Genomic DNA, 21,010 nt, shown 5'->3' with positions numbered 1-21,010 from the left:
AGGTATGTGAAATGAAAGATCATTCGGGGTCCATCATAGTGTCGCCCCTAGCAGCATCCACACTGCTCGAAGCAGGTTGCTTTCTTGGATATGCCCTTTGTTAAGTGAGCATCGGCCCATCATGCTGTGATAGAACCCAGAAGTATTCTCAGGTAGAAGCTGTCGGACAGTCTCACGTGCAAGGAAGGGCTCAATTGCCTATTATCTTTCAGACATGTGATCTCTGAGTGTGTGTTGGTGGGCGCAACGACCCAAAATAAATGTTACCAGGTTGGTGTTCGATATGGCTCTTCTCGCTCACTCGTTTTGCTTTTCTGTGCCGCCTGGAGGAGAGTCTTCGGTTACGATAAGTGGGACATTCATGCTGGACGTGAATGCGCCTGCATCGACCTCAGACAATCCAGGGACCTCTTGCGTCTCAGACGTCTGTTTTGGCGACAAAGTCCCGTCGCTGTGTTTCTCCGCGTGCGATACGGTAGGCTCATCATCTGACCCGGTGTCGATCTCGGAGTTCTCCACGCTCCCACCAAGAGGGCTTCGGGAAGCAGCATCAGGTGAGCCCAGGGGCGAGGGAGACTCGTCATGACTGACGCTGCTTCGCTCCGATGTGGAGAGCGAGCTCCGCGAGTGAGTGTACGTCGAAGGTAAACCAAGCGCGGCAGCCACGGCAGCCTCCTCGTCAGGCAGCTTTGACACACTGCTATCTCTGCTGGAGCTTCTATCGAATATGTGACTTCCTCGTCGCTCACTCATTTCCAGTATATTATTGTAGTTGCGCCGGGAGGGGTCTGCGAGACGCTTCTTCTTTTTCTTCTCCCTCTTGGTGGTAGGTCGCACCACAATAACAGGAATCGGCGATTGCTGTAAGCAGTACTTCGAGACGGATCCTGGCAGCAATCCTTGCATGCCGCCCAGATTACGGCCCCTCGTGCCCACGATGAGGATAGCGGGTTCGTAGATCCTGATCATGCGCTGAATAATGTCCTGGACCTTGCCGACAGCCAACTCCAGAACCAAGCTGATCGCTTTCTCATTCTGGGTGTTCTTCTGGATCACTTGTTCGAACAACTTCTCCGCTTCCTTCCGGTATTTTCCCGCCTCGACTGCGGCATCACTCGCGATACTAGAGTCCTTTTCCACCGCACGGAGACAGACGATCTCGTCGCCATCATCCACCAGCTCATCGATGAGCCACTCGAGCGCAAAATCAGAATAATCGTTCTGATCTGTACCGCAAAGAAATGTCCGACTGCGCCGCGTGCTCTGGTACCCTTTGTGTTTGTAGTTCAGTGTCAAGGAGAAATCTGCCGCGTCGGGATTATCAAAGGTATCGAAGGAGACGCCCCGTTCGTAGGTCCTTAGCAGCCACCGTATTAGCGATAATATCAACCAGGACCAGTACGTATCAGCACTTACTTGGGCGGAGGAGGGGATGGACCGCGGCTAACAGCAGCAGTAGCAGGTCTAGCCTCCCTCTCTGTAGGCACCTGTGAAGGCGAACGCCTGCGATCCGAGACACTTGCCGAGCGACTGGGAGGCAGCGATTCGGAACCGCCGATATTGAATGAAATGGATTTCCTCCTAGAGTCTCCACGTGAAGCTCGCGTGGTAGAAGCGGTTCTGGGACGGCCAGGGAGTGGCTCATTGCCGTCCAGTGAAGGAAATGACATGACGAAGGAAATGCGCCCGGCTGGGTTTGGGAGTGAGGGGGTGGAAGAGGGGTTGTGGTGGTGGTGGTACTTCTTATCGGAGATTATGTTGTATGATGATGTAGCCTGGTTGCAAAGAATACAGGCTGACAAGCGGAGAATAACAAAGTTTAAAGTTAAGAGTTGCTCAGCCACCGTGAAGCTCCAGACGTTCTGCCAGTGGTACGATGCGCAAAACGCAGACCATGGTTTGGCGGTACAGAGTATCGGGGCTTATCAGGATGAGAGCTCCCCGGGCAGAATATGCTTGGATGGTGAGCTCGAACGGGAGGACTGGCTAGGGAAGCTCGAGTGGTTGCAGGTAGAAGGATAGATGGATAGATGATAGCTCAGTCAGTGAGAGGATGGATGGAAGCAAGCAGGATGGAGAAGTGGGATGGTCACTCGGAGCGGAAGCCGGAAGAGGAATGAGAAGCAGCACAAAAGCCGGAAAGGAGAGGAGATCCTCCAAGCGGGGCAGGGCGGTGAGAGGGGGGTTTACTCAATGATGTTATAACTACTGACTAGTTAGTAGTTAGTTTGTTACTTGGACAGTATGGCAGTATGGCAGTATGACAGTATGCTGGTTTGACTAATGCATCCACGGGACAGAGTCATTGGTACACAAGAGGACAAGCATGTATTTGCTATCAGACAACACCACCAGCTACTAAACTACCCCTCTCTTTTTACTCCCCTCTCCCTCCGGCAAAACGTTCTATACACAACCCTCCTGAATGGTCAATTAAATATCGCGACACCAAGGAACTTACTATCACGGAGAAAAATCTAACTAACATTACCAAACAAATATCTGCCCAACTAACACTGTATCTCCCCTCGCAACGCGAATTAAACTAACCATTTGCCCCATCATGAGGGAAATATATTCTCCTATCTAGAGTAAAATATGAATAAATAGTCTGATTCTGACTGACCCACATTCACGGCGACTTTATTCTTCTTTTTCTTTTTTCTTCTTTTCCTTCAGGGTCTAGTCTAGTTTAACTATGAGTGAAGAAAAAAAAACTTTTCTTCGGAGAGAACGGCAAAGAGTCTACCAGAAAGTTCACATGATCGGAGAAGCCCCAGACAAATCCATTGTGATGTGAATAAGTATCTACTATCCATGGACATCCGTCACCCGAAACTTCCGGGCAAGGGACGGACGGGATAAGGGTACAAAGTAGACTTTTTTTCTAAGGAACACGACGGAAACCTTCCCTCACCAAGCAAGCAAGTAAAGTAAATGAAAGTTGTGAAGGTCAGGATCGGCAGTGATGATCCGCCGGGCGGGATCGATCGCCCATGTGATACATCACGGGGCGGTGTGCTCAATGACTAGTTGACAAGTCGGGGTCTGGATGGAGATACATAGCAGAGGGAGAAAAAAAAAGGGTAGCTGAGGAGTGGATTGGATGGACGGGCGATCGGCACTGCCATCCCGGTTCTGGCCCAGCGGAGTTGAGACGGCGATGTGTCGGACTTGCACAATCACAGTCGTCGCCCAATGTCTTCTTCATTTGAGGCGAGAGGCCTAACCTTGACTGACTAGTCGCCGGTTCCAAGAAAGTGGAGACCAGGTACGGACTAAACAACCATCTATCTATCGGCTATTGGCGGCCATGTGGGCTGGTCTTTAATCTACGGTGAAGATCAAATCTCATCGGGAAGGTGTTGTTGATGATGAGCATATCTCTCTATCTACTTTATCTATTGGTATTATTATGGAGTATTACGGGGGGTTGGTTGGTCTTTCTTGTAATTTGATATTCATTCATCATGGGGTTTCATCTAATATTTGCCTCCGAAGAGGACAAGCAAGAACCTAATGTTCTCGACCGTCTATCCCAGCGGCCTAACTGTGGGGATCATATCGATCCAAGAAAGGAAAAATCAAAGAGTAGAGAATCACTGCCCAAGCGCTCGGGCATGCAAAAAAAAGTAGATGGATGCGATCTCGAACAATGCAAAACAGTAGTCTCCAAAACAGAATGCCCAACCAAAGAATTCCTTTTATCTTGTCGCAGAATAAAACGCCGGACCCGCTATGATAGTGGCGACTCGCCCGAAACAAAATCAACCTTTCCAGAACAATTCATCAATAATTGGGGGGTATCACGTATGGTACATTGACGTGGTCGTCAATTGGCAGGGCACAATCAGTACGCCTCGATAATCGTGCTGCGTGCCTGGCCAGGGACGTAATACCCATTGTCGAGATCCGTAGGAGAGAGGGGGATCTCTGTGGTTTGAGGTTCCTTCTCGTTGAATGTTTCAAGCGTCGGTTGGGGAGGCGACGGTGGCATGGTGTCGTCTTCTGATTCCCCATCCGAGTCCGACAGCAAGTCGGGAGGGGTTTGTCGGGAGGGTGAGCGGGTCAAGGTCAATTCCTCCAAATCTTCCGCGTCATCGTATTCAAAGTCCGAGTCCGAGTCGGAATCGTAATCCTCCTCCACTTCCTTTTCCGTGATGATGGCGACAGGTGACGGGGCCCGCCGACGCACGGGGGTATAGATGTGAGATTCATCTTCATATTCGTCTTCATCATAGTCAGAGTCGGAGTCGCTGACATCGGAGTCGGCGTCGGAAAGGTCTTCGGGATCCCAGTCTTCCTCGGGGTCTTCGACCACGGTTTCTGCCCATTGGATGTGTCGGGATTCTGAACCTTGTGAAGAGGTCTTGGTCACTCCGCTGACGGTTTGGTTGAACCAACGTTCTTGTTCTCTTTCGGCATCGGCCAATTCCAGCATGAGGGAATCCAGAAGGTTGGCATGGCCAACGAGGAGGCGGAGGTCATGGTCTGCCCGCGAAGCTTCCCGGGTGAGCTTCTTGCGGGCGGTGTGGGCGAGGTAGTATGTTTGAGTGATACTCATTTTCTTTTGTTGGCGTCTCCGCACGAGAGAGGCGAAGTAGGAACTGGGAGTGATGGTGGAAGCGGAGGTCGAAAGGGGGGAGGGAGAGGTAGAAGAAGTAGAAGTAGAAGTAGAAGAAGAGCGAGAGGCCATGGTGCCAAAAAGTCCGGGAGGACCGTGTTGATGTGCTTATGAGCTCAATGCCAAAAGGTGACTCGTTCGCTCTGCGCGGTGACTCAGGCAGCCTTCCCTTTTCCGGCGGCCGCTCAGGCTGGGGGCCAATCAGCGGGTGGAGAGATCGCGGGGCGGTGAGTCAAGGTTGACTGCAGGCGGATCAATAAATCACGACGCCTTATCTTGGGGCGCGACTACGCTTTGATCCGCTTTTTTTCGTTTCCGGCGTCAAAAATGGGAAATGGGAAAATAGATAGTTTCTCTGCACTATGTCGGCGCAAAAAATGGATGGGCGCGACCAGACCAGCGATGCGTCGTCCGTTCCTGGCTCCTTCAGTCGTCTCCACTGGTTGTCTGTTCAACAACAGGCAGGATGAGGCAGCAGTAGTGGCGGGGAAAGCGGATGTGTTGGAGGTATGTGGTTTGAGTAAAATGTCCTGTGTGCGTATGTAGGATGGTGCACAGCAGTACTAGAGTCGGTCTGAGGTGGTCACCCTAAAGTGATGGGTGTGTATGTAGTATGTATGTGGAGGAAGGAAATAGGTACAGTGTATGTACTTGAGTAAACCCTGTGTAGGGAAAGAAAAAAGTGATCAACCGGGAGACAGGGACCAATTTAATATGATATATCCACTTTCTAGGCTGATAATTTTTTCCTGCTGATTTCTTTTTTCTTTACTCAGTGTTTTCTCCGTTTTTCTAATCCTATCTCCATTATTAACCTTAGCTTATTTATTTTACCTTTTTTTTTCTCACGCACCGGGGTTTAGAAGGGATATGGAATCGGACCTTCGGAGGCAGAAACCATCGATGCCCATCCGTGGATCGGAAGGAGGGTGCCGGATCCACCAGGGCCGATTTCCCTCGCTCGAAAAGGCAACTGTTAGTTCACCGCCCCTCGCTAGACCCAATCATCACTCCTAAAAATGAGTCACGGCCAGGCTCCGCCCGCTAACTCCGTGTGGACGATCACCGCTCAGCCCAGCCCAGCAAAGAAAAATAGAATTATTTGGGATGAAAAAAATAAAAAAACCCTGGACGGGGCGTCGGATGACCAATCTTTCCGCGCCGTTATTTCCGGCTGACGGGAGCTTCTAAGCCTAGAAAATTCCAGCAGATGCCCAGTCATCGCTCCGTCTCATGCCAGACTCCCCGATTACTCACTGTGCTTGCTCCCTTTCTCCCATCATCCGTGAAGGTTGCTATTTCCACGGGACCAAAGGGGCCAGCTGGTTCTGAATGAGCCTCCTAGGGTCAATGCGCCAGCTCGTCATACCTACTCACTATGTAGTCTGTAGTAATGACACTTCTGTCCGCTTTGAAATCAGCATCCCCGATTCATAAGCTCGCGGTGCAGAACCAGGAGTCCCCTAACTTGGCCAGCCTCACTACTGCAATAGGTCTAGTCGACAATACCAGTCACATCCCCACCCTCGGGGACAATGACGTTCCTGAGCGAGATGTATACTAAGTGACTAACCGTGGAAGTAGACGCGTATTCCGGTCGCGCAGAATAATAATCAGCAAGCACCATGCACTCTGATTGTGACCCGAGGGATAACAAGAAAGTTTACGGCGTCGAGCGTATTCGTTTGGCAGAAAAGAGCATTGACCCAAGTGCGTGCACTGCACTAGCTAATGCTAATACGTACGTACACTGGGGAAAGGGATTGATTGACCTGTGCACGGAAGCAGTAATCCCGGGCGGTGGTCAATAATTCGCGAGGGCCGAGGCGCGTGTACCTTGGGAGGTTTAACTAGCCAAGCGAATACGACGACGGGCACGGAGTTATGCCTACTTCCTTCCTTTCCTATCTTACCTACTTACATTTGCCTGCTTTTGCTCACTCCCTTGATACTTCCGAATTCGCTGAAATGGATTGGATATCGCGTACTGTATGGAGTACGCGTGCATAATCTCGCTTCCTTTCTGTCTGGCAGCCTTTGCAAAGCCCACGTAAGCCAGCCAGGACTCGGCGATGAAGTTCCCACAGGCTGCCACATTTCACGCCTCTAATTGAGCAGTGCCTACAAGGTACAAGTAATCACTTTGTATCTGCCTGCTAAGCCGACGAGTAGTGTCCGGGGAAGTCTGCCTGCCCATCACAATATGATAGGCGTGTGCGCTTTGTCTGCCTGTGCGGAGAGCCGCACGTCCAAGCCAGGCTTGGCAAGTATCCCTGATCGCGTAGGGAGGATCAAGGGCACCACCGCAAAACTTGGGTAGCTAACTTACCGAGTTGGGCTATTTGTGTTGATTCCATCTGTGAGGGTTGACCGCTAGCGACAAACGTGTCCTGCTCTTGGCGACGCCCTGCTTGCCTGCCCTGCCTCTGCCTCCGCAGTACTTGATGATCACCCCCTGGCTGGCTGAGTACGTATTAGAGATGGCTGAGTTCCGCGAAGTTGTCCAGCTAGTTGGGAAAGTATGGGGGCGGAAATTGTACGTAATCGTGTTGAGGGGGCTGGATTATCATGAAGATAATCAACGTGCTTGTTTTGGTTTGCTATCAGTTAATCTGTCGTCTATCTGAAACCTTACATCTATCTACTAGTATCTACACAGCCTCGATGGGGACTTTGTGGGGAGCAGCAGACTAGTCAGCAACTATCGTGGCTAGTGGGTCATGTGATACTATCAGTTGATGATCTAGTCTGCTAGTCTGTTTCCTTAAAGAGAACACAGCTGAGAACAATAACCAAACAAGAGTAATGAACATGTTTAGAAGAGGCGATCGCAATTCCCTCGTACAGAATGAATGTCTGGATCCATCCAGTTTCAGCAACCAGTCCACGAAAACGCCCAGCGTGTCAAGGAATGTCGCTGTGTTCCCTCAAACCATGTCTGGATCCAGCCGGTGGGGCAAAAAAGGGAGGAGAGAGAAAGAGAGAATCTGACATGGCATCCAGCTCTCCCCCAAAACAGAAATACGAGGGATGGGACCTGACGGAGATCTCCTACCAAGTGCCTGATTCAGCCTGTCTGCAGTTGAACTAATTAACTGCTCGGGGCTTGCTCGTGAAGGTTAATCAGTCAAGCTTACTCAACCTAGGGAATGACAATGAATGTTAACCACATCAACCACCTCTCTGGACTCGTTTTCTTCATACCCGCAACCACTGCCTCGGGGCGACCGGGAGGGCGCTACCGCTGTCATGGCTTCAGGCTGCCAGCGCCCATACTTGGTCCCTACCTGTATAGCAACACCGGAACTTTGTTTACTGCCACACCCTCGCTCCAGCAAAGGACTGTGCAGACGGGGAGTCCAATGACAGGGGTCCACATCATTGCTTGACTCGCTCGTATCAACCTGGCCTTGCAAACAATGATCTTGAAATTCATATTGGCCACACTGACATCTCTATCATCATCATCATCATCATCATCATCATCATCATCATCATCATCATCATCATCACCACCACCATCATCATGATAATACAGACGGTCTGATCCGCCACGACTGTTCATATCATTTTCCTATTCACGCTCAGATACTATCTCCCGATGATGATCAACACACAATAGATTAGAGAGAGCCAGGTCTGGATTGATTCTGATTGACGTCACGACACCAGATCCCTGCAAATCCCAACAAACATTACGAAGCAGAAAGTGTTGACCTCATATCCCGACCACTTCACCTAATTCTCCCCCAGATTTATCATCCATCGCCTAATCATCCCCAAACAACAGCAGCAGTAGCAGTGGTCCTCGTATCCCTACGGGGTTCCCATTTTCGAAACACTATCTTGATTTGAAACTATATTAACCACAACCTTAACTTCTGTCAAAACTGTCAGAAGAATTAATAATCACTCACCAACTTCTCTACTCCCATGGTAATACACACCACTGCAAACCTACTCACCTACCTACCCCCCATAACTGGAATTCTAGTAACTGAAGTATATCGGACATAACCCAACTCCATCCCGTAATTCCTAATCCCTATCTCCCCAGCACAACCAACCCACTTACCCGAAGGGGTGTCAGAAGAACGGGATATCGGCGATTCGCACTCCCAACCTCCGACCGACACGCAGCAACAGCAAAGGATATGCCGGAACCGGCAAACCAAAACCACCAACCCCGTGATCTGACCCATGGTTCAAAACCACCCCAAATATCTCACTAATCAATCAGAAATGAGAAAACCCCATGTGAAGAATGAATCACTCGGATACACGGAATTAAAATAAAAACAAAAAATTTTTTTTCCCTTTCAGCCTTCAGCCTTGTAGTCGGGTCGGGATTTTTTACCTAATTCTTTCCTCTTTTTTTTTTCTGCCGGTTTTATTTTTCACTTTGGGTTTTATATCCCGGGATCCGGGAATTTTTGATTAGTAGAGATGACTTTTTTAACGGAGTTGATCTCTCGGGCCGAGGGTGGGCTTGGACTTTGGTATGGATTTTACTTTGCTGATTGAGTGATTAGCTATCTCGTGATGAGTTGATGATTGAGGCTTTTGATACTGGATGAGTCACTGGGCTTTCTTTCTCTCTTCCTCTCTTCCTTTCTATATCCTTTCTATATCCTTTCTATATCCTTTGGGTTCCGGTTTTTCGCGTGGTGGGCTAGATACCTACTCCGTAGATAGGGGGGGAATAATGTGCGATTATCGTCGATAGTAGTACACACCCTATGGCATCTCATTTGATGTTGTTGGTGGTGTTTCAAGGAACTTACTTTGCGCGTGACAGTCAGATCGGAGTGGGTAGGTAGGTGGGTGGGTAGGTGGTGATGTGATTAAGGGTCTTAAAAGTTACATAAGAAGTGATTACTTGGATGTATGCATGCATAATAAACTGTGAATATTTCAATGTATCATGCTTGAATAAGCAGTGGTAACTAATGCACAGCACATTTAATGCCTCACATGTTATGTTTAATGGCTTTAACAGTGATTCTTGAATTGCCACCTGCGGGGTTGGGGAATAGATCCCCGGTGCTGCCGAGGAACATAGCAATATTAGTAGTGTTAGTAGACTGTTAGTTTCATACTGTGGAGATATTGTTCAGTCCGATCGATAACAATTATGCAGGGAAAAGCTTGTGTTATGACATGCAATGCATTCCTGCAGTTCATTACTTGAACTACAATGGAAGTGGATATATGCCAGGCAAGGCAGTTATGCTCATACATGCTGAATACCTTGATTGACATCAATCATGCGTAAACAAGTTCCCCAGGTCGGAGCTCTTCTTCCTGATCCACCGTTTCCACCACCACTCTGGCCTCCGTCCCTGCTCGTCGGGCTCCACCAAATCACATGGCAGAAGTATCGCATGATCGAGCGCATGTGGTAGACCACGATGGCGGCCACGCACCTGCATCGCAATGACAATCACTTTGGACACACCATTGAATTCCCGACACAGACTCGTCTCCGTACCAGGGTATCCCATGGATAATCCCACAGTACCGTATGCAGACACAATCTCAAACAGAATCGGGAAGAGCGAGAAGGCAATGTCCGTTCGATTTTCCTGCAGACGTTTCCCCTCGGCGACGGCAACGAAAAAGAATCCTAGCATGACAAACCACAAATCGAATCCCAGTTGACGTTGGATATGAGCGCCTAGGGAGTCGGATTGGTGCGGCTTGTCATGTTCGTCGTACTCTTCGTTGTAGATGCCGAGGCTGCGTTCTTCATAGACGTTGGTTTTGCGCATGGCGATCGCGATGGGGAATGCGGAGATGTACATCATCCCTACGAAGGAAACTTGCACGGCGGGGTGGAGAGTACCTAATGAGGCGATGGTGAAGCCGGCGGTACGGGTAGAGGCGATTTGGAATAGCCCGTTCACGAGGCGGAGGCCGGCTGATATGGGGCTGGGATGAGGGAACTGATGAGGTCATGAGTAAACTGGTTCAGGTGAGGGTTTGTTCTTCGGGGGTCAACTCACCTCTTGGAGGGTGTAGAAAATGATCAAGTCTATAGCATTGATGAGCAGGAGGACTGCGGCTAGTCGCCAGGTCTCGGTGCTAGGAAAGAGCAATGTGAAGCATCGTCGCGGATGATCCAGAAGAAATTGGAGCTCATCGTCGAGGGGACTGCCATACGTAGTGAACTGCGATAGTGTCCATATGATGAAGCGGAGCATGCATGGGAACCCGGTATTCCCCAGCACAATGAGAAAGGTCATCACCAGTAGCGGGAACACTGCAGTATTGAACGACCCCATTGAGTTTGGGGTCAGCGTGAATCCCAGGTCATTGAAGGCTGAGCCAGCGGTGAAAATAGCCCACCAAGGCCGGCTGAGGCCATTGTCTGCAAGGATCTGACCATAGTGCTTATTAGGTAGGATCCATACCAGGAAGAGCAAAGCTCCCAGCAGGTGAATGATCACATAATAGCAAACAAGGATGACAAACAACGTCTTCAAGGCTCGATACTCGATACCTCCAAGCTCCTCTTTTTGCGCTTCATTCCAATCGGAGTAACTGGCAATCGACGACTGCCACATCAACGATGGCAGCGGCGGCATGTCATTCTGGATCTCGGAGAACGATCGCCGCCGCTGTGGACTATCGATCTCAGGAAAGGAGCGACGCGACCAGGTACCAGAGTATGTGCGTCGGCGTTGCTTTACCTCGTGCTCGGCGTCCGTCTCACAAAAGGTGATGTGCGGGCTCATGGAGCTGGTTGCGCCATACTTCCTGCCCCCTGGCGACTCGCTCGGCGAGGCAGTCAAGCTCTCCTCGGTGACTGTTGAAAGTAGCGGCGTGTCCTCCGATGGCCTTTCGCGCGAGAATGATCGAGAAGGCCCATTCTCCACGTCGGCAAGTCTTTGGTTCAGGGTATTCCGCTGTGCGCGGCACATCATCTTTGCCTCATTGATGGCTCTCTTGAAACGTTTCCGGAACCAATACAGACGGATCACCACGAGAAGCGAGTGGACAAAGATGACATTGGTGACCATTGACACCACCAACAGGGTGACCTGTTGAACCACATGAAGGCGATTGAGATCTACCGTGTTGAGGCCGGTCTGTGTTGCTGCGCCGGAGGCGAGAAGCAAGGCATCGACGTAAGATATACCTCCGGCGCAGTAAAGAATAAGCGACGATAATAGAGCCCAGGAGATGATGTAGATGTAGTGGTGACAGCGGCGTAGGGGTGACTTGGGATTGTCGACCACGGACTCGCGTGGGGGCATGCGTGAGATGCCTCAGTCGGTCGGGGTAACTCTTGAGGTAAAACGGCTGAGAAGAAGAATTCACAAATGGTCTGGTCGGCAGAGTCTCGATTGTTGATTGAAATAAATAGTCCGAGATCGGCTCCTTGCGTGTTGAAAGGAGAGTGGCTATTGGAAGCCGACAAATGCCTCAATGAGCTGCATCACAAGAGTGAGTTGGGCTGGCTTGACTGATCAATCAACCGGTGAATGTGTCAGTATCGGTCACTGGGAACACAAAAAAGATATATACGGGTTGATGACCCACCATTTATTGCCAATTAATCGGGAAGAAACATGTTTGGTTGGGGCAGTGCCCATTTCCGAGACAGCAAGAGGAGTTGCACTGCAGATGGCAAAGACCCAAGTTGTGGACGACAATAATCGCTCATACTGAGCTCCTTGATTTGCTCAACTTGACACTCTCTTCCCCTCCAGCCACTGACGCACGGTCCATAGTTTGATCAACTCTAACGCAGTTATTACTACTAGGGCTGGGTTCAACCCTTGCAGGACTCAGGAACAGGATTCTGACCGTTTTGCCGGCATCAGCTTGACAAATAGTCGGCTTCATCATATGTGTTCGATAAAGTGTCCTAGACCGTACCTGGGACGTTCATCATCAATTGACTTACAACTTCTCAAGAGAAGTTCCCGACCGTGAGTTTCGGGCCCAAAACTCTACACAATCCAGTGATGTGCAGCATGGGCATTTCAGATGAAGACGCACGCAGTTAATTAAACGACACTCAGGATAAGTTGGTGGGAGAGCATAACAGCTGGGCCCTTCCTGACCTTGGCAGTCACCGCCAGCAGCCTAGGGCATAGAGAACTGAGTATGTTGTTGGCAGACAATTGCCAGTGCAGCCGGGGCTTATCTGCTGTTCATGCAACACCAAAAGCGACATGGTCGCCATCGCTGGGAGGGCCCCGGCGAGAGGAGAACCCCAGATCAGCCTGCGCAGGAAGGTGAGGCTAATCTCTGCTCGAAGAGGTTCTCTCTTCAAAGGAGAATTTCCGTCGAGAGGGCCTCTAGGGGCCGTTTATAGGCTCTCTCACCGGTCCCAGAACCAGGCTGGCCATCAGATCGCTTTCCATTCATCACCGTGGAGTAGAGTGAGACGAGGACTGCTAGATCCATTGCTACTACGGCAATCGATACCGTCTTTCGGTAAAAAATTGGGTGCTAACTTCTTCATGGGCATCGACCATAAGAAGTGTAAATTGAGGACAATATTGATGCTAAGTCAAAGAATAGGACAGAAAATGAATGACCTTTATGAACTGTGAGAAGTTAACAGCCAAAAGTCAATCTATAACGGAGCTGCGTATGGGAGGAAGTAACATCATTCATGCTGGCGTTGTGCCCGGACACATAATCTGTCTCTTTCTGAAGATAGCAAGGTAGAATCATATCAAGAGCAAGAATGATGGTATCAATCAAGTTTTACTTGCGAAGAAAAGGTGATCTTCTCTCTTTCTTTGTTCTGCCCTCCCGAGTTGTCCGGGACGCCTTCTAGCTTCTCCCTCCTTTCGCAACCTTCATGCGCAAATGATTCGCCAAAACGGATATTTGGGTTGTACCATGTCAAAGCGCTAACAGGCGGACCAAAAGAAAACGATATATTGTGTCTGTCTGGATAGCGGACGGAGGGATATATGTCCCAGCATATAAACCCCACAGCGCATGATTCGCGCCTCCCTGCTCTTGCGCTTGAAGGTTTGCCAAGGGTGTCGCTGTTGCCGATAGGTTAAATTACTCGAGATTGGTGCTGTAGTATTTTCGTGGCAAAAGACTGAAATTGACTCACTGTGACACAGGTCCGCATTAGATATCCGGCCAGCAACGCGTCTGCTCTAGCCATTGAAGCTGCCTCATCTAGTATCCTCACGAAAGGCGAAAAACATTTCCAATACTTCCAGTAGTCATGTCTGCTCAGATAGAGGAACAGCTCTAAACAATCGCCTGTTCACCGAGCAGACCCTTGCCTGCACTCGTGCCACAGGACCGCCATCCCCGCCACTGTTAATGGCAGTTGGACAAAACCCCTCTCTCTTGGCCTTGGCATAAACCTTTTCCTTCACTCCCAACATCTCACAATAGGGTCGGAACTACTAGTGATGTTGAGCGGACCCCATGTCGCGTGGCTGGCACATTTGCTGGCGCATGGACGAGAGCATGCCGCCCAACTGCTTGGCGCAACCTTGGCCCGCCCAATCCCAAGATGGCTCGCGGGGAAGAACGGATGAAAATCTGGGGGATATGCGGAGGTTGATCCCACCGCATGATGTGGGGTGCTGGGTGGGAATTCACTTGACACGGTTACAGTGAATGTAGCAGAGTTATAAAGAGAGGGGGGGTAGATGCATTGAAGAGCGCATGCATCAACGTATGCATCTTCCCTCTTCCTCACAACAATCTAAAGCAGTAAAGCCTCAAGCGAGCAACGATGAGCACTGCAAATGAACCAGCAGAACCTCCTGCCGATGGTATCCTGGCTACTGCCAAACAGGCGTGGGGGGATCTATACAAATGGAAGCAGCGAGTTGTGGTAACCAACGAGTATGGTGAGACTCACACAGAATGGCAAGCCCCGGATCGTCTTCAGAATCCCATCAGTATGATGCTACAGCTGAGTGCCCGGGATTGGCTGTTTTTCATCGTTGGTCTCATTGCATGGACTGCGGATGCCTTTGACTTTCATGCTTTGTCAATCCAGACTGTGAAGCTCTCCAAGTACTATGGCCGCTCCAAGACAGATGTGACCACAGCCATTACCCTCACTTTGCTTTTGAGAAGCGTAGGAGCTGCGTTCTTTGGCCTTGCCGGTGATAAGTTTGGACGCAAGTGGCCAATGGTCCTCAATATGATTGTCCTCGGTGTGCTTCAGATCGCCACTATCTACAGCCACACTTTCCAGCAATTCCTGGCAGTACGCAGCCTCTTCGGCTTGTTCATGGGAGGTGTGTATGGTAACGCGATTGCCATGGCTTTGGAACATTGTCCGTAAGTGTGATACATTGAGTGCATATCCTACTCACCTCACTGACAACCTCTAGCGTCAGCGCTCGCGGTCTCATGTCCGGCATTCTACAGCAAGGATACTCCCTCGGATACGTCCTAGCAGCATGTGCCAATCTCGGCGTGGGCGGCGCGACAGATAGCTGGAAGACGGTCTTCTGGATTGCAGGTTAGTTAGATATTGATAAAACCTAACTTCATGAGAGACTCTAACCACATCCCAGCCGGCATTTCCCTCGGCGTCGGCGTCATCCGCATCTTTTTCCCCGAATCGAAGCAATTCATCGAAGCCAAGAAAGCAGGCAGAGTTTCCTCCGACCCTGGGGCCTTCTGGCGCGAAACCAAACAAATGCTTTCCCAAGAATGGAAGATGTGTGTCTACTGCGTCATCCTCATGACCTGGGTATGTCCCTACGCCCCAATGCCTAAACCAACAAAGCTAACACCTCACCCCTCCATTCTCCTAACAGTTCAACTACTACTCACACACCTCCCAAGACTCCTACACAACCTTTATGCTCACACAAAAAGACCTGAACAATGCCGCCGCGTCCCGTGCCTCTATCCTCATGAAAACCGGCGCCTGCGTCGGTGGCACCATCATCGGCTATCTCTCACAGTTCTTCGGTCGCCGTCGCGCGATTATCGTCTCTGCCATCATATCCGGCATTTTGATCCCGGCCTGGATCCTACCTGAAGGCGAGCGCGCCCTCAGCGTGACGGGCTTCTTCATCCAATTCTTCATTCAGGGCGCATGGGGCGTGATCCCGATCCATCTCAACGAGCTGTCGCCTCCTGCTTTCCGGTCTTCATTTCCTGGTTTGTTTCGCTGTCTCCATCACTTTCCTATCAATAGCGGCAGGCTTATTCCACTATCCTAATTGGAGATGCTAACACATTTTGAACCGTTATAGGAATAACTTACCAAGTCGGAAACATGGTTTCCTCTCCCTCCGCACAGATCGTCAACGCAATTGCTGAAAAGACCTTCGTGACTTCTTCATCGGGGAAGCCTGCTCCGGCGTACGGACCCGTCATGGGCGTCGCTACGGCTATAATTGCGACGGGCATTGCCGTTACCACTGCGTTTGGACCCGAGAAGCGTGGCCGTCGCTTTGAGACGGCTGTTGCGGGGGCACAGGATGCTGATGCGGCGATACTGCAGAAGGAGGTGAAGCTTGAGGAAGGGCTGAAGGGGGATATTGAGGAGAAGGTTGGGAAGGATTAGGTTGTGATGCAATGTGTTGGTTGGGTGGGTGGATGCTGGGGCGGTGGTGGTTGGTTCTTCTATGCATAGAAAGGGCTACTTTAGTTGACTGCCTTTGATTGCTTGAGGAGTAAGGAACTGCCATTACAGACACTGTGCACTAGGTTGTATACCCATCGTGGCAGAGGGTATGAGGAGCTATAAAGAGAGAACCGTTGAGTCAGAAAGACATTATTTTATGGGTTCTTCAAGAGATATGGCGGCTTGGACATCAGGTTGTCTGCTGTTGACAGCTATGAGGGTTGTTGCAGCCGCTGAGCTGGCCAGTTCACTCTGCACATAGAGACAGTATCTCTGTAACCTAACGATGTGGCATTGGGATTACCGCATTGTCTCAGATTGAAGCGGTTTTCGAGAGTCTCAACAGGTGTTAGGAAATTTCGGCTCACATCAGTAGCGCAAAACCTTGATCTTCACCTGCCGAAGTGGAGAAAGATAACAGAGGAAGAGAGAGAGATAGGACAAGGTAGAAGGATGTATGCAAAAGAGACCAAGAGCACGATGATCTCTGTCCGTCACATGACCACTGCAGCAGCAGATGAACTACTGCCATTTCTTATGTTCTGACATCACAGACGACCGAAAGACGACTGACAAAAACATTACGCAGAAACCCAAGTTCAAATCCATCTGTACCACAATTGAGCCTGAAAGAAGGTAACTTTGTGATGTCCCTTGAATGCCTCCCTAAGACCCACTGAACGCAAAGGGGCAGCTGCTATGCCCCTCATATTTGCGACAAGCGTGCATACAAAAAAGTACTATATAGCTCGTCCCAGGAGCCTATAGGAGCCCTGCGGATCTTATCAGGGGGTGTCAACAACATCCTGGCTCCGCTACTTCACTTCGACTCCTCTCTGATCCACTTCGCAAAGGGACTGGCCTCTATCCCGAACCCACCATGCAGGACGATGGATATGCGTTGTGCCGGATTGCGCCAATCCATCCTACGGGGCAGAAAGGGCCCTTTCCTGCTGAAGGGTTCCGAATTCTACGCGGATGCCGAAAGCCCTACAGCGTTGGGGCGATCAGACGATAGCAAATATTTCAATGACTCGGGATGCCGTTTGAGCAATTAGTGCAAGCTGCTTTCTAATTGGAGGCTATTACAACCGGCCAATCTGGAATACTTGCGATTTACCAAACGAATCCATTTCTGATGCAGATTAATAGTGGTACCTGCTATAATCCTGAAGCACTATAGGACCTGCATGCCTTGCTTGAAAGCAGTGCTCGTTACGAGGCCGTACATACGAATGGCATGCCAATATTGCTTCGGCCAAGGTCTAGGCTTAGTCCAGACCTGAAAGGAGCCTATGGACCAAGCCTATTCTTTGATGTGGGCTTAGCTGAGACTACTAACTAAATATAGACCCAAGCTTTCAGGCATCTCTAGAAGAAAGGGAAAGCTTGCGCTCCGTTTCTCCGTTCCTCAGTTGTATGGCCATTGCCTTCGTCATGTCGCTCTCAATGTGGGCGCTAATGCACTCCCCGGTTGGGTCTGTAACGCCGGACCCTGCAACCTGGACACCTGCATTCCTCCTGCCTCTGGATTTGCCGAGATGAGCTTGACTTAATTGCCCAAACCCCCTGATGATGCCGACTGGCGACGGCGGGTGGGGAATGGCATGCCCCATATTAACGTAATGGGAATTGATCAGCATTTTAACATCGCTATGCACGCTGCTAATATGAACTCCATCTGGAAAATTTGAAGGATTCAGGGACTAGTCTCCCCCGTTCTCCCGTATTCGTTACGCCAGAAAGGGGCACTGGGATTGGTGGTGTTTCAATCCTCCGTGTGCGCTCCCTATGGTGCGAAGATCCCGAACGGTGTGACTCGGCCTCGTTGACTCCTTTGGGTGGAGTGGACCTCATCTCAACGGCACAATCGGATCGCGGACCATGGGCCCCTGGTTCGTACGTGCAACAGAGTTGATCAGAGGTTAAGCCATGTGTTCCTGTCATGCAAGGGAAGGAGATGAAAATCTCCCGCGAGAAAATTCGAAGATCAGCAACTGTAAGAACATCAACTGCCGAAAAGGGGCTTGATGTCGTTGAGACGGGTGGCTGAAGCATAATCAGATTTGCTGTGTGCGATGTTTATCGGGACGCTCCGCGATAGGCTCGGGCCCACGTTTAAAGCCAAGTTCGATTAAGAAATGCCGCGTCAACCCATTCATTTAGTGCCCTTCTAGCCTTGATGGGTCGTTAGAGATTGATGGCTCCCGGGTGCCACCCATTCACAACCCATGCAGGCAGCATTAGACCAATCCTTCGCGTTATGAGAGCTTCTCTCACGGCGTGTTACCGAAGTTTTGCCTGACCCAGCTAGGTCTAATGCATGCATCGATATTGGATAAGTCGCAATGAAGGAGGCTTGCTTCCAGGGTATATTAAGACCCAGGTCATCGCCGGATTTGCAGGTTCCTTTGTTCCTCAGCGCAAGCCAATCATTCATTCCTTCTCTCGTTTTCACTCGTCTCTGTTCTGTAGATCAGAACTGCCCAGTCTTTCATTTACTCTGTTGATCAGATAACCATCCAACTCGCAATCATGCCTTCTGCCAAGCCTTTGTTCTGCCTCGCGACCCTGGCCGGTGCCGCTCTGGCTGCTCCTGCGCCTTCTCGCGCCACCGACTTCAACAAGCGGTCCACCTGCACCTTCACTGATGCGGCCACCGCCTCCGAGAGTAAGACCTCTTGCTCCGACATCGTCCTCAAGGACATCACCGTCCCTGCCGGTGAGACCCTTAACCTGAAGGACCTCAACGATGGCACCACCGTAAGCCTCTCCCGGCCCTAGCGTCAACCCCGTTCTAACAGCGACTCCAGGTCACCTTTGAGGGAACCACCACCTGGGAGTACGAGGAGTGGGACGGACCCCTCCTCCGTATCTCCGGTAAGGACATCACCGTTACCCAGTCCTCCGACGCCGTCCTCGACGGCAACGGTGCTAAGTGGTGGGACGGTGAGGGAACCAACGGCGGCAAGACCAAGCCCAAGTTCTTCTACGCCCACGACCTTGATGACTCCAAGATCTCCGGTCTCTACATCAAGAACACCCCTGTCCAGGCCATCTCCGTTGAGTCGGACAACCTCGTGATCGAGGACGTCACCATCGACAACAGCGACGGTGACTCCGAGGGCGGTCACAACACCGACGGTTTCGACATCAGCGAGAGTACCTACATTACCATCACCGGCGCCACTGTCAAGAACCAGGACGACTGTGTCGCCATCAACTCCGGCGAGAACATCTACTTCTCCGGCGGTACCTGCTCCGGCGGTCACGGTCTGTCCATCGGCTCCGTTGGTGGCCGTGACGACAACACCGTCAAGAACGTCACCTTCATTGACTCGACTGTCTCTGACTCCGAGAACGGTGTTCGCATCAAGACTGTCTACGACGCTACCGGTACCGTCGAGGACATCACCTACTCCAACATCCAGCTCTCCGGCATCTCCGACTACGGTATCGTCATCGAGCAGGACTACGAGAACGGTGACCCGACCGGCACTCCCTCCAACGGTGTTACTATCTCCGATGTTACCCTCGAGGACATCACTGGCTCGGTTGACTCCGACGCTGTTGAGATCTACATCCTTTGCGGTGACGGCAGCTGCACTGACTGGACCATGTCCGGCATTGACATCACCGGCGGTGAGACTAGCAGCGATTGCGAGAACGTTCCCTCTGGCGCTTCCTGCAGTCAGTAAAGGGCTTGCCTTCCTTTCTCTTAACCGGAAAGAAAGTTTGAAGAGCTGTGGTGCGCTCTGTACACTTCAGATAATTGCTAATCTTCTTTCATTCTGCCGTCACACAGTCGTGCATTTATAATATAAAAACCATTGGCTATACACTTTGAATTCAAAGCATAGCACACACTGTAGAAGAAGTAGTAGATTCTTACTTCATCCTTCATAAATAATGTTAATTAATAAGCAGACTGACACCATCCTAGAGCAGCTTTGAAGGAAAGCACACCTATTCATGCCATACTAGCTTCAACACCACATTCCGATCCAAACCTATAACTGCAGTGCAGCCCTGCATATCATGAATATACACCACGCAACTCTCGTCTCTTCTGTGCTCAATAATTACCACTAGCAACCATGTAATCCCTCCCAACTACAGGATAAGTACATACGACCACAGGGTGTGGAAAACAGGGCTTCCCGTCCGCTCAGCCGTACTTAAGCCACACGCCGGGAGGTTAGTAGTTGGGTGGGTGACCACCAGCGAATCCCTTCTGTTGTATGTTTTTGTTCTTTATTTTTATTTTTATTTTTTTTTTCCTCTGTGAGTTATCAGATTTAGTGGCCGTGCTGCTTTCTCTTCATCCTGTTCGTTCACCTATGGCGATTGTTTATCTGCAACGGGGCACCTTCCCCCTTCGGCGATGAAGAAGCAGACTACACTACATCCTTTGCTGATGATTGCATGTATTTAGCTCGACATCATCATCATCTTCTTCTTCTTCTACCTAGAGAATACAGACACACGTTTGATCCCTTTTATCTTACTAGATTGAGCATCTTACGCTTTCGAACAATGCCTAACGGTGCATCATCCTCCCTCACCTGAACGCCAATAAGTCACCCCCCCAGATACCCTACTTTTATCTTGTGAAGCTGATGTTTATCTACTACTCACTGATCTCTAGGGGTTTAGTTATTCATTATTAGCTATATATATATATTTTCATAATCTTGCGACTTGATCCCCAGAAATAATCCCATCCCGAAAGATATTAACTCTTTCCGGATCACCGTCTTTACAAGTTTCGACAGTACTTTACTGGTAATGACCAACCA

General features: G+C 50.2%; 6 protein-coding genes across 6 annotated transcripts; 2 read left to right on the top strand and 4 right to left on the bottom strand.

Annotated features, from left to right (window-relative positions):
- Positions 1 to 297: 297 nt before the first annotated feature.
- Positions 298 to 1,670, bottom strand: BO83DRAFT_315809 (universal stress protein family domain protein; the record flags this gene model as incomplete). Its single annotated transcript, XM_025527641.1, has 2 exons — positions 298 to 1,357; positions 1,417 to 1,670. The coding sequence occupies 2 exons, from the start codon at positions 1,668 to 1,670 to the stop codon at positions 298 to 300; spliced, it is 1,314 nt and encodes a 437-aa protein (XP_025386630.1).
- Positions 1,671 to 3,837: 2,167 nt separating this feature from the next.
- Positions 3,838 to 4,824, bottom strand: BO83DRAFT_62464 (uncharacterized protein). The gene has a single exon (XM_025537486.1). The coding sequence runs from the start codon at positions 4,694 to 4,696 to the stop codon at positions 3,851 to 3,853; it is 846 nt and encodes a 281-aa protein (XP_025386629.1). The 5' UTR covers positions 4,697 to 4,824; the 3' UTR covers positions 3,838 to 3,850.
- Positions 4,825 to 7,839: 3,015 nt separating this feature from the next.
- Positions 7,840 to 8,389, bottom strand: BO83DRAFT_62250 (uncharacterized protein). Its single transcript, XM_025537484.1, has one exon. The coding sequence runs from the start codon at positions 8,187 to 8,189 to the stop codon at positions 7,908 to 7,910; it is 282 nt and encodes a 93-aa protein (XP_025386628.1). The 5' UTR covers positions 8,190 to 8,389; the 3' UTR covers positions 7,840 to 7,907.
- Positions 8,390 to 9,534: 1,145 nt separating this feature from the next.
- Positions 9,535 to 12,126, bottom strand: BO83DRAFT_379575 (potassium transporter). Its single transcript, XM_025531538.1, has 2 exons — positions 10,630 to 12,126; positions 9,535 to 10,569 (listed from the first exon to the last, which is right to left on the bottom strand). The coding sequence occupies exons 1-2, from the start codon at positions 11,881 to 11,883 to the stop codon at positions 9,886 to 9,888; spliced, it is 1,938 nt and encodes a 645-aa protein (XP_025386627.1). The 5' UTR covers positions 11,884 to 12,126; the 3' UTR covers positions 9,535 to 9,885.
- Positions 12,127 to 14,314: 2,188 nt separating this feature from the next.
- On the top strand, positions 14,315 to 16,151 carry BO83DRAFT_363552 (carboxylic acid transport protein; the record flags this gene model as incomplete). Its single annotated transcript, XM_025529575.1, has 5 exons — positions 14,315 to 14,908; positions 14,962 to 15,092; positions 15,148 to 15,326; positions 15,394 to 15,742; positions 15,838 to 16,151. Exons 1-5 carry the CDS (start codon positions 14,352 to 14,354, stop codon positions 16,149 to 16,151), a joined length of 1,530 nt encoding a protein of 509 aa, XP_025386626.1. The 5' UTR covers positions 14,315 to 14,351.
- Positions 16,152 to 18,426: 2,275 nt separating this feature from the next.
- BO83DRAFT_340607 (glycoside hydrolase family 28 protein) lies at positions 18,427 to 20,028 on the top strand. The gene is made up of 2 exons (XM_025528590.1): positions 18,427 to 18,974; positions 19,025 to 20,028. Exons 1-2 carry the CDS (start codon positions 18,747 to 18,749, stop codon positions 19,907 to 19,909), a joined length of 1,113 nt encoding a protein of 370 aa, XP_025386625.1. The 5' UTR covers positions 18,427 to 18,746; the 3' UTR covers positions 19,910 to 20,028.
- Positions 20,029 to 21,010: the final 982 nt, after the last annotated feature.

This window comes from Aspergillus eucalypticola (assembly GCF_003184535.1).
Source record: "Aspergillus eucalypticola CBS 122712 chromosome Unknown BO83scaffold_17, whole genome shotgun sequence".
Taxonomy (NCBI): Eukaryota; Fungi; Ascomycota; class Eurotiomycetes; order Eurotiales; family Aspergillaceae; genus Aspergillus; species Aspergillus eucalypticola.
This window is presented reverse-complemented; position numbering and strand designations above follow the sequence as displayed.